The following is a 20,735-nucleotide window of genomic DNA, read 5'->3' as shown; positions in this document are numbered from 1 at the left end:
AAAACACCCAACTCTAAAATAAAGTGATTTTTGTGCTCTTACAGCACCGGAGCTTTCCTGTTCATTTTTTCCCTCAAGAAGGAAGCAAAAAAATCCCTGAAACATCTCCCATGGCCCATTCCCTCTCCTCCTGTCCCCGTTCCCTGGGAGAAGATCCCAAATCCCCCCCGGCTGTCCCCTCCTGGCAGGGAGTTGTGCAGAGCCAGAAATTCCCCCTGAGCCTCCTTTGCTCCAGGCTGAGCCCCTTCCCATCTCCCTCAGGACTCTCCAAACCCTTCCCTGGTTCCCTCAGGACTCTCCAAACCCTTTCCAGATTTCTCCAAACCCTTCCCAGCTCCCTCAGGACACTCCAGGCCCTCCCAGTTCCCTCAGCTCCTCCAAACCTTTCCCATCTACCTCAAGATTCTCTCCAAACCTTTCCCTGTTCCCCCAGCTCTTCCAAACCCTTCCAAGCTCCCTCAGGATTTTTCCAAACCCTTCCCTGGTTCCCTCAGGACTCTCCAAACCCTTCCCAGCTCCCTCAGACCCTTCCAAACTCCCTCAAGATTCTCTCCAAACCCTTCCCAGCTCCCTCAGGATTCTCCAGGCCCTTCCCATCTCCCTCACAATTCTCTCCAAACCCTTCCAGCTCCCTCAGACCCTTCCCAGCTCCCTCAGGATTTTCCAGCCCCTCACACTGCTCCCCCACTCCTCTGCCTCATTAATTCCTAATTAACACTCAGCATTCCCAAGCTCTTTGATGCCATTCCTTAAAAAAACCCAAGGACACCACACAGTCAGCAGCCTACCTTTAATCCCTTAAATAGAATCATACAAATATAAAATGGAAGAATAAAATATTTACAGGAAAAAAAAAATCCCAAAACAAAATGAAAAAAAGAAAAACCCCACGGGGATTTCACTCAATCCCATCTCCAAGGGGCTGGAAAAGAGGGAAGCAGCCAAGGGGGAACATTCCAGGTGCTTTTTTATTCCCTCACAAAACGATCCCAGCTGGATGTGGGAGGTTCATTGCAGGGAGAAATCCTCAGAACCCAGAGGCACTTGAAGCAATGCTCCTTTCCCCAAATCCCAGGAGGAATTTTGCCTTCCCCCATGGCAGGATCCCAGGAAAAATCCCCCAGATCATCCCGAGCCAGGCTCACCCTGGCAGGCTTTGGTCCAAAATCCTGCCTCAGATTTTGCCTCTTTTCCCTGAATTCCCCCCAAATGCGAGTCCATCCGTGGCTCCCAGAGTTGACACAGTAACTCCAGGGATTTTTGGGATTCTCTGTGCAGGAGGGAGCTCTGGAGATGGGATCTGTGGCCCCTCAGGGCGTTCCAAGTGCTCTGTCCTGTCCCGTGGGGGGACAAACTCAGCCCGGAATTTTGGGATAACTGAGAGCAGACTCTGCCTAATCCTAACAATCCAACTGTGATTCCAGCTGGGGCAGGATCTCCTCCACGGATCCAACAACATTTACAGGATTTTTGTGGGAGGTGAGGATAAAATTTTGCTTTTTTAGGGTGGTTTTTCTTTTTTGGTGTTGCGTCTTTTTCCCCCTTTTTTTTTTTTTTCCCCAAAACCTCCCCTCTCAGCTGTCAATCATCTCCGAGAGTTCCAGCAGGAGATCATCCTCGTCCTTGCCTGGATCCAGGTCGATTTCTGCCTCCAGTTTTCCCCCAGAGATCTCCCAGATGAGCTTCTCAAAGTCGTCCTCCACCGAGAGCGAGGCCTTGGCGGCGCCGGCCGAGCTCAGGCGCCGCAGCTTCAGGGGAGCCTCCAGGGAGGAGGAGGAGGAGGAGGAGGTGGTGGTGGATGAGGAGGAGGATGAGGAGGATGAAGAGGAAGATCCGGACACCTCTGACTGTGCCAGGGAATCCCCCTGGGTGCCAGGCTGCAGCTCAGGGCTGGGGAGAGCAGAAGGAAGAGTCAGCCTGGGGGGAGTCTGAGGATTGGGGTTCACAGGGGGAGGGGATTGGGGATGGGCTGGGATTGGGTTTGGGGAGTCCTGGAGTGGGTTTGGGAAGTTCAGGATCAATTTTGTGAGTCCTGGATTGGTTTGGGGGGGGTGGGACTGGGGTTTGGGGAGTCCTGGAGTGGTTTGGGAAGTCCAGGATCGGTTTTGGGGTCCTTGATCAGTTTGGGGAGTCCTGGATCAGCTTTGGGAAGTTTTGGATCACTTTTGGGGCCCTGGATCAGTTTTGGAGTCTGGGATTAGTTCTGGGAAGTCCTGGATCGATTCTGGCAGTTTAGGATTGGTTTTAGGAAGTGCAGGATCAGTTTTGGGGTTCTGGATCAATTTTGGGACTCCAGGACCAGTTTTACAAAGTCCAGGATAAATTCTGGCAGTTCAGGGTCAATTTTGGAGTCCTGGATCAGTTTTGGAAAGTCCAGGATAAATTTTGGAAATCCAAGATCAATTCTGGGGTGCAGGATCAATTTTGGGAGTCCAGGATCAATTTTAGGAAGTCCTGGATCAATTCTGAGGTTCTGGTTTAGTTTTGGCAAGTCCAGGATCATTTTGGGGTCCAGGATCAGTTTTGGGGAGTTCCCACGTGCAGCATTTGTAGGAACCCCAAAGCAGCTCTGCTGCACAGGCATTAATTGCAATTAAGGGCTCCTCTGTAGGATTTTGGGCCTGAATTCCCTCAAAGCTGGGATTTCCCCTGGTGCCCACCCCACAGCCCATCCCTGGGGTCAGGAGGGAAAAGGGAATTTGGGATCTGGGGTTACCTGCTCTGGGAATTCTCCCTCCGAGGGTTGGAGTCCAGGCTGTCCTCTGGAGAAGGGGGAACAACCTGACAACGAGGAGCAGGACAAGGTTTAGGATCTAAAATCTCCTAATTTTTTCCCTTTTCTGCTTCACCTGAAGCAGGACATTCCTGAAATGAGGAATTTGGGGGTTTTTTAAGAAAGTTTTGCTTTGGAAAGGACAAAATATTCCCAAATCCCAGCAGGGAATTCTGCAGATGCCTCAGGGTGAAAAGGGCTGGGAGAGCTGGAGAAAATTTCAGTTTTCCAGGGGTTTTTTGGGAATTTGGGGCCTTACCTTGGCTGGGGACTCCTGGGTGTCCCCGCTGGTGGCACTGAGTGGCTTCACTGCCACCACAGCAGGGGGGTGACCCTCGGGGCCCTTCCTCTTCAGGGGCTGCTTGGGAGGGGCTTTGGCATCCAGAGGCTTCAGGCACACCTTGGACTTGGCTGGGATGGAGGAAAACGAGGGGAAAAATTATCTATCAAACCCCTTCCTTTATCAACCAACCCCTTTATGAAATCCCTTTATTTATTATCCCTTCCTTTATCAACCCTTTTATCAACCAAATCCCTTTATCTATCAAACCCCTTTATCAAGTGCCCACCTCTGCCTCTCCTCTCAGGCAGCTGAGCTCCCTAAAACCCAACCCCACATGGAGCATTCCCCTAAACCCCAACCCCACACAGCCCATTCCCCTAAACCCCAACCCCATGGAGATCATTCCCCTAAAGCCCAGCCCCACAGAGACCATCCCACAAACCCCAACCCCACACAGCCCATTCCCCTAAACCCCAATCCCATGGAGATCATTCCCCGAAACCCCAGCCCCACACAGCCCATCCCACAAACCCAAACCCCACACAGCCCATCCCAACCCCAGCCCATTCCCCTAAACCCCAAACCCCACACAGCCCATCCCCTAAACCCCAAACCCCACACAGCCCATCCCCTAAACCCCAAACCCCATACAGCCCATCCCCTAAACTCCAAACCCCACACAGCCCATCCCCTAAAGCCCAAACAGCCCATTTCCCTAAACCCCAACCCCACACAGCCCATCCCCTAAACCCCAAACCCCACACAGCCCATTCCCTAAACCCCAAACCCCACACAGCCCATCCCCTAACCCCCAACCCCACACAGCCCATCCCCTAACCCCCAACCCCACACAGCCCATCCCCTAAACCCCAAACCCCACACAGCCCATCCCCTAAACCCCAAACCCCACACAGCCCATCCCCTAAAGCCCAAACCCCACACAGCCCATCCCCTAAACCCCAAACCCCACACAGCCCATCTCCTAAACCCCAAACCCCACACAGCCCATCCCTTAAACCCCAAACCCCACACAGCCCATCCCCCAAACCCCACACAGCCCATCCCCCTAAACCCCAAACCCCACACAGCCCATCCCCTAAAGCCCAAACCCCACACAGCCCATCCCCTAAACCCCAAACCCCACACAGCCCATCCCCTAAACCCCACACAGCCTATCCCCTAAACCCCAGCCCCACACAGCCCATCCCCTAAACCCCAAACCCCACACAGCCCATCCCCTAAACCCCAAACCCCACACAGCCCATCCCTTAAACCCCAAACCCCATACAGCCCATCCCCTAAACCCCAAACCCCACACAGCCCATCCCCTAAACCCCACACAGCCCATCCCCTAAACCCCAAACCCCCCATTTCCCTAAACCCCAAACCCCACACAGCCCATCCCCAAACCCCAACCCCACACAGCCCATCCCACAAACCCAAACCCCAAACCCCCCATTCCCCTAAAGCCCAAACCCCACCTCTGCCTCTCCTCTCGGGCAGCTGAGCTCCCTTTTTCCCCGGCTCCTTCTCTGGGGTTCCCACTCCATCCTCGGCGGGTTTCCCTCCTCTCCTCCTGCCCGGCTGGGCTGACCCCACAGCAGCCTCGGGGCTCCCTGGTCCTGGCGTTTTCTCCTGGTTTTTATCCTGGATTTTTTCCTGGTTTTCAGGGGCTGGACCTGCCCCAGCTCCCTGCTGCAGTTTCTCCTCCTGTCGCTGTTTCTGCTGCCGTTTCTCCCACATGATTTCCTCCAGGCTCTTCACCTGAATTCCAGAATTCCCTGAATTCTGACAGGGGAAAAAGACACCAAGAGGGTTTTTAGGGGAAAAATCTAGGGATAAAAACCTATGGAAATGTGAGGAATTGATCAGAAATGGGAAGGGTTGATCAGAAATGTGAAATTTTTGTTATAAATTTGTTCAGACTCACCTCAGCAGGGGCAGAGCCACTTTTGGGGGAAGGTTTGTTCAGCTCCACAATCATTTTTTCTTCTCTTCCAGGTGCTTTAAACCAAGAAAAACATTAAAAAAATTGGATTTTATTTGTTTTCTTGGGGGTTATTGCCCTATTTTTATTAACAGGAAGCAATTCCTGCAGGATTTTCTGTCTCCTTCAGCCCCACCATGGATTATCATTATCATTATTACTCAGAAATTGATAAATCCTTCCCAAACAATATTCCAAAGGGGAATGGGATGGATTCCAGCACTGGCAAGATTCCATCACACAAATCCAGGGCAGGAAAAAAAAAAAAAAGAGGAAAATTGCACCACAATTCCCAAGGGGCAGCACAACTCCCAGTGAGAATCAGAATTTCCAAGGAAGATCAGAACTCCCAGGGGGAGCAGAACTCCCATGGAGTGGGAGAATTCCCAAGGAGGAGCAGAATTCCCAGGTGGAAAGCAGAATTCTCAGAGGGAAGCACAATTCCTACGGAGAAGCACAATCCCCAAGGAGGAGCAGAATTCCCAAGGGGGAGCACAACTCCCAAAGGGGAGCACAATTCCCAAGAAGAATCGAAATTCCCAAAAAAGAATCAGAATTCCTAAGGAGGAGCACAATTCCCTGGGGAATCAGAATTCCCAAGGAAAAGGAGAACTCCCAAGGAGGAGCAGAATTCCCAAGTGGAAAGCAGAACTCCCAGGGGGAAGCAGAATTCTCAAGGGGAAACCACAATTCCCAAGGACAAACAGAACTCCCGAGGAGGAGTAGAACTCCCGGGGGGGAATCAGAATTCCCAAAAGGAAGCACAATCCCCAAGGAGAAGCAGAATTCCTGAGGAGGAGCAGAACTCCCAGGGGGGAAGCAAAACCCCAAAGGGAAGCAGAATTCCCAAGGAGGAGCACAACTCCCAAGGAGGAGCACAACTCAAAGGGAGGAAGCAAAATTCCCAAGGACAATCAGAATTCCAAGAACAACCAGGATTCCAAGGACAACCAGGATTCCCAGGGGAGGGATCCCTGCTCACCCAGGAGCTTGGTGACCCTCAGCAGTTTCCTGCCCCTCAGGGCAGCCTCGGCCGGGCCGGGGGCTGCAGGAACGTTCTCCCCGCTCTGCTGCAGCCTCAGCGCCTTCTCCCTCTTGATCTCCTCCAGGGTTTTGATCCGAACTTCTCCGGCTCCTTTGGCTCTTCCAGCCTCTGCCAGCTGCACCCTGCCTGCCCCAGCTGGAGCAGGAATGTTCTGTTTCCTGGGATCAGCCTCACTTTTGGCCCTGCTGCTGAATTCCTCGGGTTTTTCCTTCTCTCCCAACCTTTTGTGGTTTTTTTCTGCCAGGGCTCCCGTCAGGGATTTGCTGCGGGCAGCTGGGGAGGGTTTTGCTCCTAAATTTGGATCTTCAGTTTTCCTTCCTTCTCCTGGGATTTTGGCTGGGGGTTCTCCTCTCCTCTGGTTGGCTCTTTCCAGGCGGATTTCCTCCAGGGTTTTCACTCTGATCTCCTCGATGGGTTTGGCAGTTTTGTCTGAGGGCAGAAAAATCCAAGCCAGGAATGAAACAGAGATCAAGGAGAGGGAAAAATCTCCAGAATTCCTCCCAGCACTGAGGGAATTTGGGATTGAGGGCTCTCAGTGCTCCCTGGGTTGGAAGGACTTTGAGGATCATCCAGGGACACTCTTGCCTGTCCCAGGTTGCTCTAACCAGGCCTAGGCACTCCTGGGGATGGGGCAGCCATGGATTCTCTGGGAATGGATCAGGAATCCTGAAATTGGGATTTTTTTAATGGAATCCTGGAATGGTTTGGGTTGGAAGATCCTAAGGATCATCCCAGTCCCACTTCCCATGGTCCCAGGGTGCTCCAAACTCCATCCAGCCCTGGGGGCTCCCAGGGATCCAGGGGCAGCCACGGATTCTGGGAATTCCAGGGAAGGATTTACTCCCAATATCCCATCCAAAGCAGCCCAGGGAATGCTGGAATGGGCTGGGTTGGAAGGGATTGTCCAATCCCACGGGCAGGGACACCTCCCACCATCCCAGGGTGGAATTTGATTAATTTTACCCATTTTATTCACCTTACCCACTGTCCAACCTGGCCTGGGACACTCCCAGGGATGGAGCAGCCACAGCTCCTCTGGGAATCCCATCCCAGCCCCTCCCAGAGAGCAATTCCTGTCCCAAAATCCCACCCAACCCCATCAGTCTGCAGCCACCCCCCTCATCCTGTCCCTCCATTCCTTGGGAATATTCCCTCTCCATCTTTCCTGCAGGTTTCACAACGAGATCACCCCAAAATTCCTCCTCCTCAGGCTGAACAATCCCAATTCCCTGAACAAGAAACTTCTCCCCCTCCTTTAAACCACTTGGATTGGGAAAATCAGAGCCAGTTATGCTTTAAAATTAACAATTTAAGGCTGCAAGGGAGTTCTTGGGAACCAAAAAATAGAAGAATATTTCAAATTTAATTTTTACCTGTCTCAGTGCTGCTCTGCTCAGAGGGCAGCCCCAGCCTCTCCTTCAGGGACTTCAGGACTTGAACTAAAAAAGCAAGAGAAAAAATGGTCAAAAGTGGCAAAAAAATCCCAATTTTGGGTGGGAAATGAGACAGGAGAGGACCTCAGTGGGACTCAGAGTGACCTTGAATTCTCAACCAATGTACAGAAAGAAGCAGGAGAAGAAAGGAGGAACAGAAAATCCCAAAGGGAAAATCCCAAAGGGAAAATCCCAAGCAGAACAGCTGGACACAAATCCCAGCTGGGAAATCCAGGTGGTTTTGGTACCTGTGCCTCTTTTTGGGGCCTTTTCAGAGTTTTCTTGAAGCTCTGCCTTCCTACCCAGCCTGTCAGCAACGTTCCTCCTCAGGGGAAGGAAAGTTTTCCCACCTTTCAAAAGACACAAAATGAGAAATTCTTTCAGAATATTCCTCTGAAGGAACCTGGATCCTCCCAGATGAATTTGGAATGGTTTTGGTTTTTAGTTGCTAAGAGAATTTGCTGTTTTTGATGTAAATGTTTCAAAAAACTCTCACCCATGAGGGTTTTCCTCTTCCCCAGTCTGTCAGGAAGATTCAGCTGGATCACAGGGTCCTCCCCTAAAACAAGGAATCATCTTTTCAGTGCACCAAAAAATCCCTTTATCACCAAAAAAAAAGCCATTTTCTGGCTGCCAAAGCTCAGGAATTAAAGACTGGAAGGAGAATTGGAACTTTAATCCCAATCAAAGCCAGCACCTACAAAAATTCCCAATTTTTCCAACACAACCACGGCCTTTTAAATTCAAATCAGGAAAGGCAGCAGTGCATCTCAGGATTATTAGGACAATTCTCCTAATTAACCATCTCAGGATTATTAGGATAATTATCCTAATGACCAGTGATTGGATTTAGGGGCTGTGGGATGGGAATTTTGGGATTACCTTCCTTGGAGGAGAGGGTCACAGTTCTCAGCACAGTCCTGACGTTTTCCTTCTCTGGCACAGGAATGTTCCGGGCTTGGAGAGGATCCACAGCCACTCCTGAAGGACCTTCTGCATGGAAAAACAGGGAAAAATCAGAATATTTAGCAATTTTCCTTGGAATTCCAAGCAGGAAAACCAGCTGCCACATGCCAGTGTAGCCCCTCTAAAAAACAAATGGAACTTTGTCCCTGTAGGATCTCCCAATTTGCAAAAAAAAAAATTTAATTCCTTGCAAATTATCCAAGGAAAATCAGGATTAAAGCCAAGGATGAAGAGAAGGCAGGAGGATAAGGAGGGGGTTTAGGGATATTAACTCACCACCTTGTTTTTTGGCTTTTTCCTTCAGTTTCTTCAGCTTGATCTCTTCCAAGGTTTTTATTCCAAAATTTAAGTTGTCATCTGGAAGCACAGAATAGTTCAGGAAATTGAGGGAAATCCTTCCCAGAATATTGGGAATGAACCTCTCAACGCTCCCCAGGAGTTAAGAAGCCCCAGAACAGGTGGGATTTTGGAAAACTGGCAGCTTTTATCAGCCTCCAAGGGAACATCCACCCTTCTGAGCACCAAGTCATGAACAGGGATTAAAGATTCCTGAACTCCTCGGGTCTGGATTTCCACAATGCCTGAAGGGACATTTTCAGACATTTCAACCCCACCTTCAGCTCCACTTCAGCTCCACTTTTAACTCTTTAAATTCCATTTTTACTCTTTAAACTCCTTCAACTCCACTTTAAACTCCTTCAACTCCACTCAAACCCCTCCCAGCTCCGCCTAAACCCCTCCCAGCTCTGCCTAAACCCCTCCCAGCTCCGCCTAAACCCCTCCCAGCTCCGCCTAAACCCCTCCCAGCTCCACCTAAACCCCTCCTAGCTCCACCTAAACCCCTCCCAGCTCCACCTAAACCCCTCCCAGCTCCGCCTAAACCCCTCCCAGCTCCGCCTAAACCCCTCCCACTTGCCCCTAAACCCCTCCCACTTGCCCCTAAACCCCTCCCAACTCTCCTTAAACCCCTCCCAACTCTCCTTAAACCCCTCCCAACTCCACTCAAACCCCTCCCAGCTCCCCCTAAACCCCTCCCACCTCCCCCTAAACCCCTCCCACCTCCCCCTAAACCCCTCCCAGCTCCCCTTTTACTCTTATTTTGTCCCACAAAACCAAGCCAGGAGACTTTTCCCTGCCTAGGTGGGAATGAACTCCCGGATTCCATCCAGCACCCCTGGGTTCTGTTTGATTTTAGGAATATTTTGCTTTTTTAACTCCCAAATTCCAGCCCTTGGATTACCTTGCTTTGCACTGGGACTGGATTTCCTGGTGGAAATCACCCTCAGGCCATTGTGGGTTTCTGTGGGTGGGGGCTGGACTGGGGTTTTGGTTTCTTCTCCTTCTTCAGAAAGCTGGTCTGGAAAGGAAAATCAAACCCAAAATAAAAATATTTATAGAGGAGGGATTTATAAAAAATGCTTCATTTTTAGATAGTTCAATATTTCAACAAAAAATTATTACTCTTTTCTGCAGCTTAAATCCCAAATTTTGTGATTTCTATTTCGATTTAAAGCAGAAACATTTGAAATCAACTCCAGATTTCTCACCATCATCATCTTCATCATCATCTGCAGCGTTGATGACCACGGGGGGATGGGTGGGACTGGGGACATTCTCAGAGTTCTCCACTTTCATCACCCCCCTGAGCTGGGGGGAGGGGTTGGACTGAACAGAGAGTTTGTTCTGCTGCAGCTGCACCATCTTCACCTCATCCTCTGCAGCCTCAGGGGGGCTTGGAAGAGTGGCTGGAAAGGAAAAATATCCCAAATTTTTACCCCAAATGGTGTAAATTTGAGAACAGAACACTGCTGGATTCAGTTCTGTATTCCACAACCATGAAGAGTTTAAAAGAGAAGGGAAAGGAACCTTGAAATGCAAAAATCACCAAGCAAAAAAACCCAAAAATCACAGAACAAGGAAAAAAAATTAAAATTAAAATTTTGCTCCTTTCTCCTGACTGCAAATCTTCTTTTCAGGAAGTGTGGTTGGGAAAAAACCTCAAATGTGACTCAGAAATGCCAAACTTTGACCTCAAATGTGTAAATTTGAGAACAGAACACTGCTGGATTCAGTTCTGTATTCCACACCCATGAGGGGGTTAAAGGAGAAGGAAAAGGAACCTTGAAATGCAAAAATCACCAAGCACAGAGCAAGGAAAAAAATTTTAAAATTACAATTTTGCTCCTTTCCTCGGACTGCAAAGCTCCCTTTCAGGAAGTGTGGCTGGAAAGGAAAAATATCCCAAATTTTTACCCCAAAATGTTGTAAATTTGAGAACAGAACACTGCTGGATTCAGTTCTGTAGGTGGAAAAGTCACTTTTGCTGGGGGGAAGGAAGAGCCTGTGCACAGAATTTGATGGAATATTCAGCATTAATTCTTGGACATTTCAAGAAAAAAGAAGGTGAGAAATTCACTTTTGCTTAGGGGAAGGAAGAGCCCATCCACACAATTTTATGGAATATTCAGCATGAATTCTTGGATATTTCGAGGGAAAAGGAAATGGAAAACTTTTTTTTTTTTGCTCAGGGGTAGGAAGAGCTTGTGCAGGTAATTTTAAGGAATATTCACTGTGAATTCTTGGATATTTTGAGGAAAAAGGAAGTTGAAAACTCCCTTTTGCTGAGGGGAAGGAAGAGCCTGTGCACATAATTTTGTGGAATATTCAGCATGAATTATTGGATATTTTGTTAAAAAAAGGAGGTGGAAAACTAATTTTTGCTTGGGAGAAAGAAGAGCCTGTGCAGGTAATTTTATAGAATATTCAGCATGAATTCCTGGATATTTTGAGGAAAAAGGAAGTTGAAAATTCACTTTTGCTGGGGGGCAGGAAGAGCCCACCCATGTAGGAATATTCAGCATGAATTATTGGATATTTTCTTGAAAAAAGAGGTGGAAAAGTCACTTTTGCTCAGAGGAAGGAAGAACCTGTCCACATAATTTTATAGAATATTAAGCATTAATTCTTGGATAATTTGATGAAAAATCAGATGGAAAACTCACTTTTGCTTGGGGGAAGGAAGAGCCCATGCACATAGGAATATTCACCATGAATTATTGGATATTTTGAGGGAAAAAAGAGATGGAAAAGTCACTTTTGCTGGGGGGCAGGAAGAGCCCACCCATGCTGATAAATTTCTGGGTATTTTGAGGGAACATGAGATGGAAAAGTCACTTTTGCTGAGGGGAAGGAAGAGCCTGTGCAGGTAACTTTATGGAATATTCAGCATGAATTCTTGGATATTCAGCATGAATTCTTGGATATTTTGAGGGGAAAAGGAAGTTGAAAATTCACTTTTGCTGGGGGGAAGGAAGAGCCCATCCATGTAGGAATATTCACCATGAATTCCTGGATATTTTGAAGGAAAAAAGAGGTGGAAAAGTCACTTTTGCTGGGGGGAAGGAAGAGCCTGTGCAGGTAATTTTATGGAATATCCAGCATGAATTCTTGGATATTTTGAGGAAAAAGGAAGTTGAAAATTCACTTTTGCTGGGGGGCAGGAAGAGCCCACCCACGTAGGAATATTCAGCATGAAATCCTGGATATTTTGAGGAGAAGGAAGTTGCAAACTCACTTTTGCTGGGGGGCAGGAAGAGCCCACCCATGCTAATAAATTTCTGGGTATTTTGAGGGAACATGAGGTGGAAAACTCACTTTTGCTGGGGGGAAGGAAGAGCCTGTGCAGGTAATTTTATGGAATATCCAGCATGAATTCTTGGATATTTTGAGGAAAAAGGAAGTTGAAAATTCACTTTTGCTAGGGGGAAGGAAGAGCCCACCCACGTAGGAATATTCACCATGAATTTCTGGATATTTTGAGGAGAAGGAAGTTGCAAACTCACTTTTGCTGGGGGGCAGGAAGAGCCCATCCACGTATCTGCCCTTGGTGTGGTGGAATGCACAGTTGTGCTTCTGGCAGCCCCCAGGCTGGTTCTCCCAGTAACAGGCGATCTCACTCCGCTTTTTCTGGGGGAAAAAAAACCAAATCCAAGCTAAAAATAGTTGTAGGAAAAACCACAAATCCAAGGTAAAAATGAAAGACTGGGGAAATGGAATTTAGCTGGATTTTTTTCCTAGCATTCAGCTGGGAAAGGCAGGTCACGGAGTTAAATTAATACAAAATCCAAAATAATCGGATTATTCACAGAGAAAAAATTCAATTTTCAAATTTCACTTGCTGGTGAAATCCACCTGAATTTATCTTTCAGAGATTTAACTCCTTCCCATCTTTTTTTTTTCTCCCTACCCTGGACAATTCCAAGAGCACAGGATAAAAATTTGGGGAGAATTTCAGCTCCCAGGAATTCCAAAAGCTCAGGATAAAAAATTCAGGAAGAATTCCAAGAGCTCAGGATGAAAAATCTGGGGAGAATTTCAGCTCTGAGGAATTCCAAGAGCTCAGAATAAAAATCTGGGAAGGATTTCAGCTCTCAGGAATTCCAAAAGCTCAGGATAAAAACATTTGGGGAGAGGTCAGGATAAAAAATTTGGGAAGAAGTTTCAGCCCTCAGGAATTCCAAGAGCTCAGGATAAAAATTGGGAAGATTTCAGCCCTCATGAATTCCAAGAGCTCAGGATAAAAATTTGGGAAGGATTTCAGCCCTCAGGAATTCCAAAAGCTCAGGATAAAAAATCTGAGGAGAATTTCAGCTCTTGGGCATTCCAAGAGCTCAGGATAAAAATTTCTGGGGAGAATTCCAGCTCCCAGGAATTTGTTTCCCACCACATTTGCAGAGTGGGATCTGGCAACAATTTAGGGAACAACATCATTTATCACAAACATTTTCTGCTGAAAAAAACCTTAAAAATTTATTTTTTTTTTCTCCTTCCTGATAACCAAATCCCTGCTGGGAAAGGACACTGATCCCCCCACATGGCAGGGATTTTTGGGGTGTGCAGAGGGGTTTTGGGGGGCACTCACATCGATTTCCATGTGCCTGAACCTGCAGACATTCCTGAAGCACCGGCCCTCCTGCCACAGCGTGCAGACGGTCTCGCTGCCCAGGGCGGCCTCGCAGTGCCGGAAGGAACAGGAATCTCCCTGGAATTCAGAGAAACCAAAACATGGGAACAGGAATCTCCCTGGAATTCAGAGAAACCAAAAATTGGGAACAGGAATCTCCCTGGAATTCAGAGAAACCAAAAATTGGGAACAGGAATCTCCCTGGAATTGACAGAAATCAAAACATGGGAACAGGAATCGCCCTGGAATTCAGAGAAATCAAAAATTGGGAACAGGAATCGCCCTGGAATTGACAGAAATCAAAAATTGGGAACAGGAATCTCCCTGGAATTCAGAGGAATCAAAACATGGGAACAGGAATTTCCCTGGAATTCACAGAAATCAAAACATGGGAACAGGAATCGCCCTGGAATTCAGAGGAATCAAAACATGGGAACAGGAATCTCCCTGGAATTCAGAGGAATCAAAACATGGGAATGGGAATCGCCCTGGAATTGACAGAAATCAAAAATGGGAACAGGAAGTGCCCTGGAATTCAGAGAAATCAAAAATTGGGAACAGGAATCGCCCTGGAATTCAGAGAAACCAAAAATTGGGAACAGGAATCGCCCTGGAATTCAGAGAAATCAAAAATTTGGAACAGGAATCGCCCTGGAATTCAGAGAAACCAAAAATTGGGAACAGGAATCTCCCTGGAATTGACAGAAATCAAAAAATGGGAACAGGAATTGCCCTGGAATTCACAAAAACCAAAACATGGGAACAGGAATCGCCCTGGAATTCAGAGGAATCAAAACATGGGAACAGGAATCTCCCTGGAATTCACAGAAACCAAAACATGGGAACAGGAATCGCCCTGGAATTGACAGAAATCAAAACATGGGAACAGGAATCGCCCTGGAATTGACAGAAATCAAAACATGGGAACAGGAATCGCCCTGGAATTGACAGAAATCAAAACATGGGAACAGGAATCTCACTGGAATTCAGAGGAAATGAGCAAAAAAAGGGGGAAAAGCCACTCAGTTTCCAAGGAGAAATGGGTTTGGGAAGGAGAATTATACAGGTTAAAAAGAACGGGATGGAAAAGGAAATCACCCAGCTAAAAAAAACCCAGATTTCATAAATGGGAGCTGAACAACGAATCAATAACCAATAATTAATTAACTGGAATTTGTTTCCCCCCTCTCCCACTCCCTGTCAGAGGCAGGCAGGGATTCCAGGGGAGCTGCCCTCACCTTGTTGCAGGTGGAGTAGAAGTAGAAGTAGCAGTCATCCCCCTGGCTGGACATGCTGCAGGATCCTCACTCACTACTCCGGGTTTGCTCCTCCCAGGGCTCTCCCTCCTCCAGCCTGGGCAGGAATTGGCTTCTCAAAGGCTTCTCCTGGCTTAGCTCTGACAGCTTCTTTTTAAAAGTAACTCTGGAGAACAAAAAATTGGGGTTTTAGAGTTGTTTCCTGTTAATTGATTTGGTTTTGGATGAGTTGAAATCAGGTGGGTATAAAGATGAAGCTGAATTGGTTGAAAATTTCATTTTTTTAAAATAAATTTTTAGTCAGATTTGGCCAAAACTGCAGCATAAATTGTAATTTGGGACCTTAATAACAGATCTGGACCTTGAGGTAGAGAAAAACTGATTGTGACCCAAAAACTCAGGGGGTGACTCAAAAGAGAGGCACTTCTTCAAAACCTGGGTGTAATTTTGAGTTAGCAGTGACACAGGAATGTTTTAATAATCAATTCAATAAATAGTTTATATTATTATCATGTATTATTTCATTTTACACTATTAATACCAATCCCAGGGGGGATTTCCCCAAATCCAGGGGGATTTTCTCCCCTGATCTAAAGGAGTTTTTTTCCTGGTCCTATTCCCAGGGGATTTTTTCCCTCAATCCCAGCAGATTTTTCCCCCAAAATCAGGGGGATTTTTCCCCCGTCCCATTCCCTGATCCCTGGAGATTTTTTCCCTCAATCCCAGCAAATTTGAATTTTTCCCCCCCAATCCCAGGAGATTTTTTTTCCTGATTTTTCCCTGATCCCAGGGCATTTCCCCCTAATTTCCCCCTCAATCCCAGGGCATTCTTCCCCCAGTCCCAGAGGATTTTCCCCCCAATCCCAGGGGGATTTTCCCCCAATCCCAGGGGGATTTTTCCCCCAATCCCAGGAGATTTTTTCCTGATTTTTCCCTGATCCCAGGGCATTTCCCCCCCAATTTTTCCCCAATCCCAGGGCATTTTTCCCCCAAATCCCAGAGGATTTTCCCCCCAGTCCCAGGGGGATTTTTCCCTGATTTTCTCCCTGATCCCACTGCATTTTTCCCCCAATCCAAGGAGATTTCTTTCCTGATTTTTCCCCAATCCCAGGGCATTTTTCCCCCAATCCCAGAGGATTTTTCCCCCAATCCCAGGGGGATTTTTCCCCTGATTTTCTCCCTGATCCCACTGCATTTTCCCCCCATCCCAGAGGGATCTGGAGCTCACCCACCTGGCCACGTTGAGCACAGGCTTTGATCTTCCCAGCCATGCAGTTCCCCTCTCCTGTAGGCCGAAGGAGTCCGTGAATGAATAACAAAGGGGCAGAAAGAATTTTTGAATTTTGCCTTTTTTTGTTTTGTTTTTTTTTTTGTTTTGTTTTTCCTCCTGACAATTCCAAGGGAACCTCTCAGCCAACAATTCCAAACTCTGAGGTGCTCTCAGAACAATCTGACAACTAATGGAGGAATTGAGTCCATTGCAAATCTGCCACACTGGAGACAGCCAGGGATATTTTAGCTCTTCCAATAAAAAAATAAAAAACCATAAAAAAACAACAAAAAAAATCTTTAAAAAAAGCCCCAGCGCCTTTTTTTTTTTTTTTTAAAGATGAACTCAGGATTCAAAGTGGCTGCAAAAAATGAGGCTCCATCTTCCACAGCTGGGGAAATTTCTAATTTTTTTTTTAATTTTTTTTTTAATTATTTAATTCAGTAAGTTGCAATTTCGGGTCTTCTGAGATTTCTTCACCTATTAAGAAAACACAAAAACCTTCCCCCATATTTATGACCTGTACAACAACAACAACAACAAAAAACCACCCCCAAATTTGTGTGTATAAACCCAGAAATGTGTTTATACACACCCCAAAGGAGGCAGGGACAGCAGAACAAGGAGAAAAGCAGCAAAAAAATCAGAATTTTTGGCCCATCAAACTCTCACTGGGGGGAAAATGAAATTATTTGGGGGGTTTGGATGAGGTGAGGGTGGTGAGAGGGGATCTGGGGACATGGGGACAGCAAAGGGACAAACTCATCCATCCCATCCCTCAGCCAAGGAATTCTTTGGGAATTTGGGGCAGGAATTTGTTGGGTTTTCATCAAATTTCCCAATTTTCCATTTGTGCTGTTCCCTGATCATTCACCCATCATTCAGCAGCTGATTGGAGGTTGGGTGCCACCAAAAATTGATTTATTCAGCGTTTTTTTCACGTGAATCACACTTTTAAATTTGGATATCCTTCTAAAAATCTGATTTTTAGGGTTCCTTTCCACACAACCTTGCAACCAAACCAGGTAAAATCCAAATCAAAATCAATTTTACCCCTCTGATATTTCTGTGCAAAGGATTTCTGACTCTTTGGGGAGGACAAAACTCAGTGAAGTTTTTCTTTACAGCTTAAGAAGAAACACTTGGAACCTTTTACTCACACAAAGTCAATTTTGTGAATTTTCCAGGATTTTTTTGTTTTGTTTTTTTAGCCAGGGAATTTTCCCAAATCTAAAATAAAGAGAGGAAAAGTTGAGTTCTCATCTTAATGATTGGGTTTTTTGACTGCTTGACAAAGGGAATCAAACAGGATTTAAGTGCAGGGTTCCCTCCTGTTCTTCCATCTCCACGGGGTTAAATTCACTTTTGGAGCTTCAAAATCTGATTTTGGCTCACGGGTATTCCAGGGAATCTACTCCTAAAAACTCCTGGAGCTCCTTCTGCTGCAAGTTCAAGTTTTCCCAGGTGTTTTCCCCAATTCTCTTGGGAGTTAAAAATCAAATTTCAAGCCTGAATTCTTCGGTTTGCTGAAGGCACCACTGAAATCCTGGGAGGGAGGGCTGAGAAAAGCAGGAATTCCAACCCAAAGCAGGAGGAATTCCCAGGCTGGAAGCTGGAATTTCCTTTCCTCAGGTATTTTTCCACACCTAAAAATTCAACATTCCTACATCCACCACCCTGGGGGGGAAAGAAAATCCCTTCAGATTGAATTCCTTTAGAAAATAAATCAGTTTTTTTGCCTTCCACGTTTTTCCATCTTTCAGTTCAGAATTGCAATAAAACCTTGAAAAATAAACAACAGAAAAAGAATCAACCAAACCTCCCCCCCAAAAACCCCTCTGAGCTCTAAGCTTCATCATGGTGATTGAATTAGTAAAAAAAGTTCATTAAAAACCTTTTTTTGTCGAATTTTAAACTGGTGTCAAGGTGATAAATTAAAAAAAAAAAATCAGAATAAAAATGAGTAACTCTGGTGCACTCAGCAGGTCTCGAGTGAATTCAAATTTTAAACAGTTTTTGTTCAGAATTCATGAAAATTTTCATGAAATCCATGACATTTTTTGTAGCAAAAGATTTTTTTAAAACCAATTATTTATTAAAAAAATCAAATAAATAAAAAATGCAGCAGCTGAGGGTCAGCAAAAACCAGGCCCAAAAAAACAGCACTTTTTTTTTATCTTTTTAAAGGGAAAATAAAGAAGTTTTCCTGCACCTGCCTGCGAGGAATTCCTGGATTTCAAAGCCCCAAATTTCCCTGGAAAAGCTTCTCCTGCTGCTTCATTTGTGCCTTAAATTCTTTTGATGATTCACCTCCTGTTTATCAGGTGGCAAAGAAGGAAAAGCACCAGGAATTCCACATTTTAACCCTCTTTTTCTCCAGTTTTTCTTTCTCCTCCAGCTTTTCCTCCTCAGGAATCAACCCCAAACCAAGGGAAGCTGCTCCATCCACTCTTGAATAAAACAGGAATAATTAAAGAAAATTTATTTTCATTTTTTTGTATTTCTGAGCTCAACCCCAAGGCCTGGCAGCGATTTCCTGTGACAATTCCTCCCCCTCATGGGAATCTTTTCTTAAATCCCCCCAAAAAATTCGATTTTCCCTGGATTTCACCTTGGAAAAACGTCTTTAGAGCTGGGAAATGACACCACCAGGAAGTTTTAGCTGGAAAACTCCTCCTGCTCTGCTTCAGCTGTGCCCAAATTCAACCCCAAAATCCTTTATTCCTCAGGAAATTCCCTTTTATTTATTTCTATTTTTTACAGCCAAAGAAAGGCGGGTTTTATTTAGGAAATGCGACCCTGAGTGCAATTCTGGGAATAACCTGGAGGCTCCAATCCCTTCAACAAAAACAACAAATTTTCTTTTTTGGTGTTTCCATAACAAAAATCGACGTCAGAAAGCAGAAACCTTTAAAAAAACAAGGAAAAAAACCTAAATATTCACAGAATCGCGTTGTTTTAACAACCTCCGGGAGGAATAACCTTTAAAAAATAAGAAAAACATCCCAAAAATTCACGGATTCGCGTTGTTTTTAACAACCTCCGGGAGGAATTGCATCCAGAGTTACTCAGCTCCTGAAGTTCCTTTAGGGAATGAGGTGACTACGTTAGAAATGCCCCTCAGACGCGTTGCTACAACAGGAAAAAAAGGAGGTTTGACGTGAAAATGAGGAGATTTAGAAAATAGCTGAGCTGGGATCGCCAATTTGGAGAGGGGACGAGCGCTAAGGAAAGGCCTCGGGCCTACCCCGGGCACGCAGCTCCCCCTCCCCAAAGCCCCGGGGGAGCAAACCCACCTCACCCCGGCTTTATTCCCACATAATCCCGGTTTTATTCCCACCTAATCCCGGCTTTATTTCCCCCTAATTCGCCCCTCAGCGTCCCCCTCCCGCTGTGGGGACAGCGCGGGGGACGCGCGGCCTTGCGGAGGTGCCGGGGCTGGGCCAGCACCACCCCCCGCCTCTTCCTCCCCATCTCCCACCAGCCGCCGCGGGGCTCCGAAGCGCTCTATTTACGGTCGGTCAGGGAGTTTTACCGAGCCCCCGGGGGCCGCCGTGTCGCTGTCGCCGCGCTCCGCCGGGGCCGCCGCCGCCGCCGTGTCCCCAGTGCCCGGCTCAAAGATGGCGCCCGGCGCGCGCGCAGCCTCAACGCGCCCGCGGCCAAGATGGCGGCCGGAAGTGGCTTCACCGGCCCGACAGGAAAAGAGGGGGCTCTGAGGCGGAACGGAGGTGGATTTTGCTGCGTTTTGCTTCCCCGCGCTTCAAAAAGCCTCAAAAAGGGGAAAAAGCTTTTCTCTGCGAAGTAAACAGGATTGTGTTTCTCCATCCTGCCGCGATCCGTCGTCACCGCTACCGTGTCCCTGTGCCCGGCTCAAAGATGGCGCCCTCAGCCAACATGGCGGCCGGAAGTGGCTTCACCAGCCCGAAAGGAAAAGAGGGGGTCTGAGGGGGAACAGGGGAGAATTTTGCTGGTTTTTTGCTTCCCCGAGCTTCAAAAAGCCTCAAGAAGGGGATAAAGTTTTTCCCTGTAAAGCGAACAGGGCCGTGTTTTTCCATCCTGCCGCGATCCGCCGTGTCCCGGTGCCCGGATCAAAGATGGCGCCCGCTGCCAAGATGGCGCCCGGAAGTGGCTTCACCCGCCCGACGGGAAGGGAGAGGGTGGGCGGGCGCCTGAGGCGGAGCGGGGGTGGGTTTTGCTGTTTTTTGGCTTCCCCGCATTTCTAAAAGCCTCAAGAAGGGGACAGATCTTTTCCCTGGGAAGCGAGCAGGGCCCTGTTTTTCCTACTTGCCCTGTGCTCACAGAATTTAGGTTGGAGAATCCTTCCCGGATCATCTCCCCCTTCCCGAGCCCCCAGTGCCACGTCCTTGTCACCTACAGGGGTGAGGGGGACTCCAGACCTCCCTGGGCAGCCACTTCCAAATCCTGGCCGCCCTTTCCGTGAGGAAATTACCCCCGATGTCCCAAGAATGGTCCCCACTCCCAGGTGCCATCCCCTCCCTCACGCCCCCTCAGGGATGTGAATTCCTGGGGAGAGTTTGGAACAGATCCCCCTGAGCTGCCGGACACACGGAGCACGGCATCGTTACACATTTTATTCTCTGGATGTAATAATTTCTGCTCAACAGCCAAAAGCTTCTCACTGCCTTCCCCAGGAAAAATCCTGGGAGAGAATTATGTTTCTCTGTTCAGAGAACACGAATATCACACATGGGGTCTACACCAATTATTAACCCAGGGCAACCCCTCACGGCCCAGCAGC

At 47.2% G+C, this 20,735-nt stretch overlaps 1 protein-coding gene across 5 annotated transcripts; it reads right to left on the bottom strand.

The window, feature by feature from the left end:
* Positions 1 to 775: 775 nt before the first annotated feature.
* Positions 776 to 19,618, bottom strand: ZC3H11A (zinc finger CCCH-type containing 11A). 5 transcript variants are annotated; one of them, XM_059867653.1, is made up of 19 exons: positions 19,512 to 19,598; positions 17,137 to 17,206; positions 15,939 to 15,991; positions 14,689 to 14,872; positions 13,409 to 13,528; positions 12,330 to 12,453; positions 10,035 to 10,232; positions 9,728 to 9,844; positions 8,764 to 8,844; positions 8,404 to 8,514; positions 8,018 to 8,080; positions 7,770 to 7,871; positions 7,462 to 7,527; positions 6,026 to 6,517; positions 4,987 to 5,060; positions 4,538 to 4,844; positions 3,033 to 3,184; positions 2,717 to 2,781; positions 776 to 1,890 (listed from the first exon to the last, which is right to left on the bottom strand). In XM_059867653.1, the coding sequence occupies exons 4-19, from the start codon at positions 14,740 to 14,742 to the stop codon at positions 1,575 to 1,577; spliced, it is 2,442 nt and encodes an 813-aa protein (XP_059723636.1). In that variant the 5' UTR covers positions 14,743 to 14,872; positions 15,939 to 15,991; positions 17,137 to 17,206; positions 19,512 to 19,598; the 3' UTR covers positions 776 to 1,574. The 5 variants fall into 5 exon arrangements, with proteins under 5 accessions (XP_059723636.1, XP_059723635.1, XP_059723637.1 ...); XM_059867652.1 differs by lacking the exon at positions 17,137 to 17,206 and having other exon boundaries at positions 19,512 to 19,618; XM_059867654.1 differs by lacking the exons at positions 17,137 to 17,206; positions 19,512 to 19,598 and adding an exon at positions 18,189 to 19,480.
* Positions 19,619 to 20,735: the final 1,117 nt, after the last annotated feature.

The sequence above is a fragment of the Haemorhous mexicanus genome, chromosome 25, assembly GCF_027477595.1.
Source record: "Haemorhous mexicanus isolate bHaeMex1 chromosome 25, bHaeMex1.pri, whole genome shotgun sequence".
NCBI classification, from domain to species: domain Eukaryota; kingdom Metazoa; phylum Chordata; class Aves; order Passeriformes; family Fringillidae; genus Haemorhous; species Haemorhous mexicanus.
Note: the sequence above shows the minus strand (reverse complement) of the source record. Positions and strands in the feature narration are given on the sequence as shown.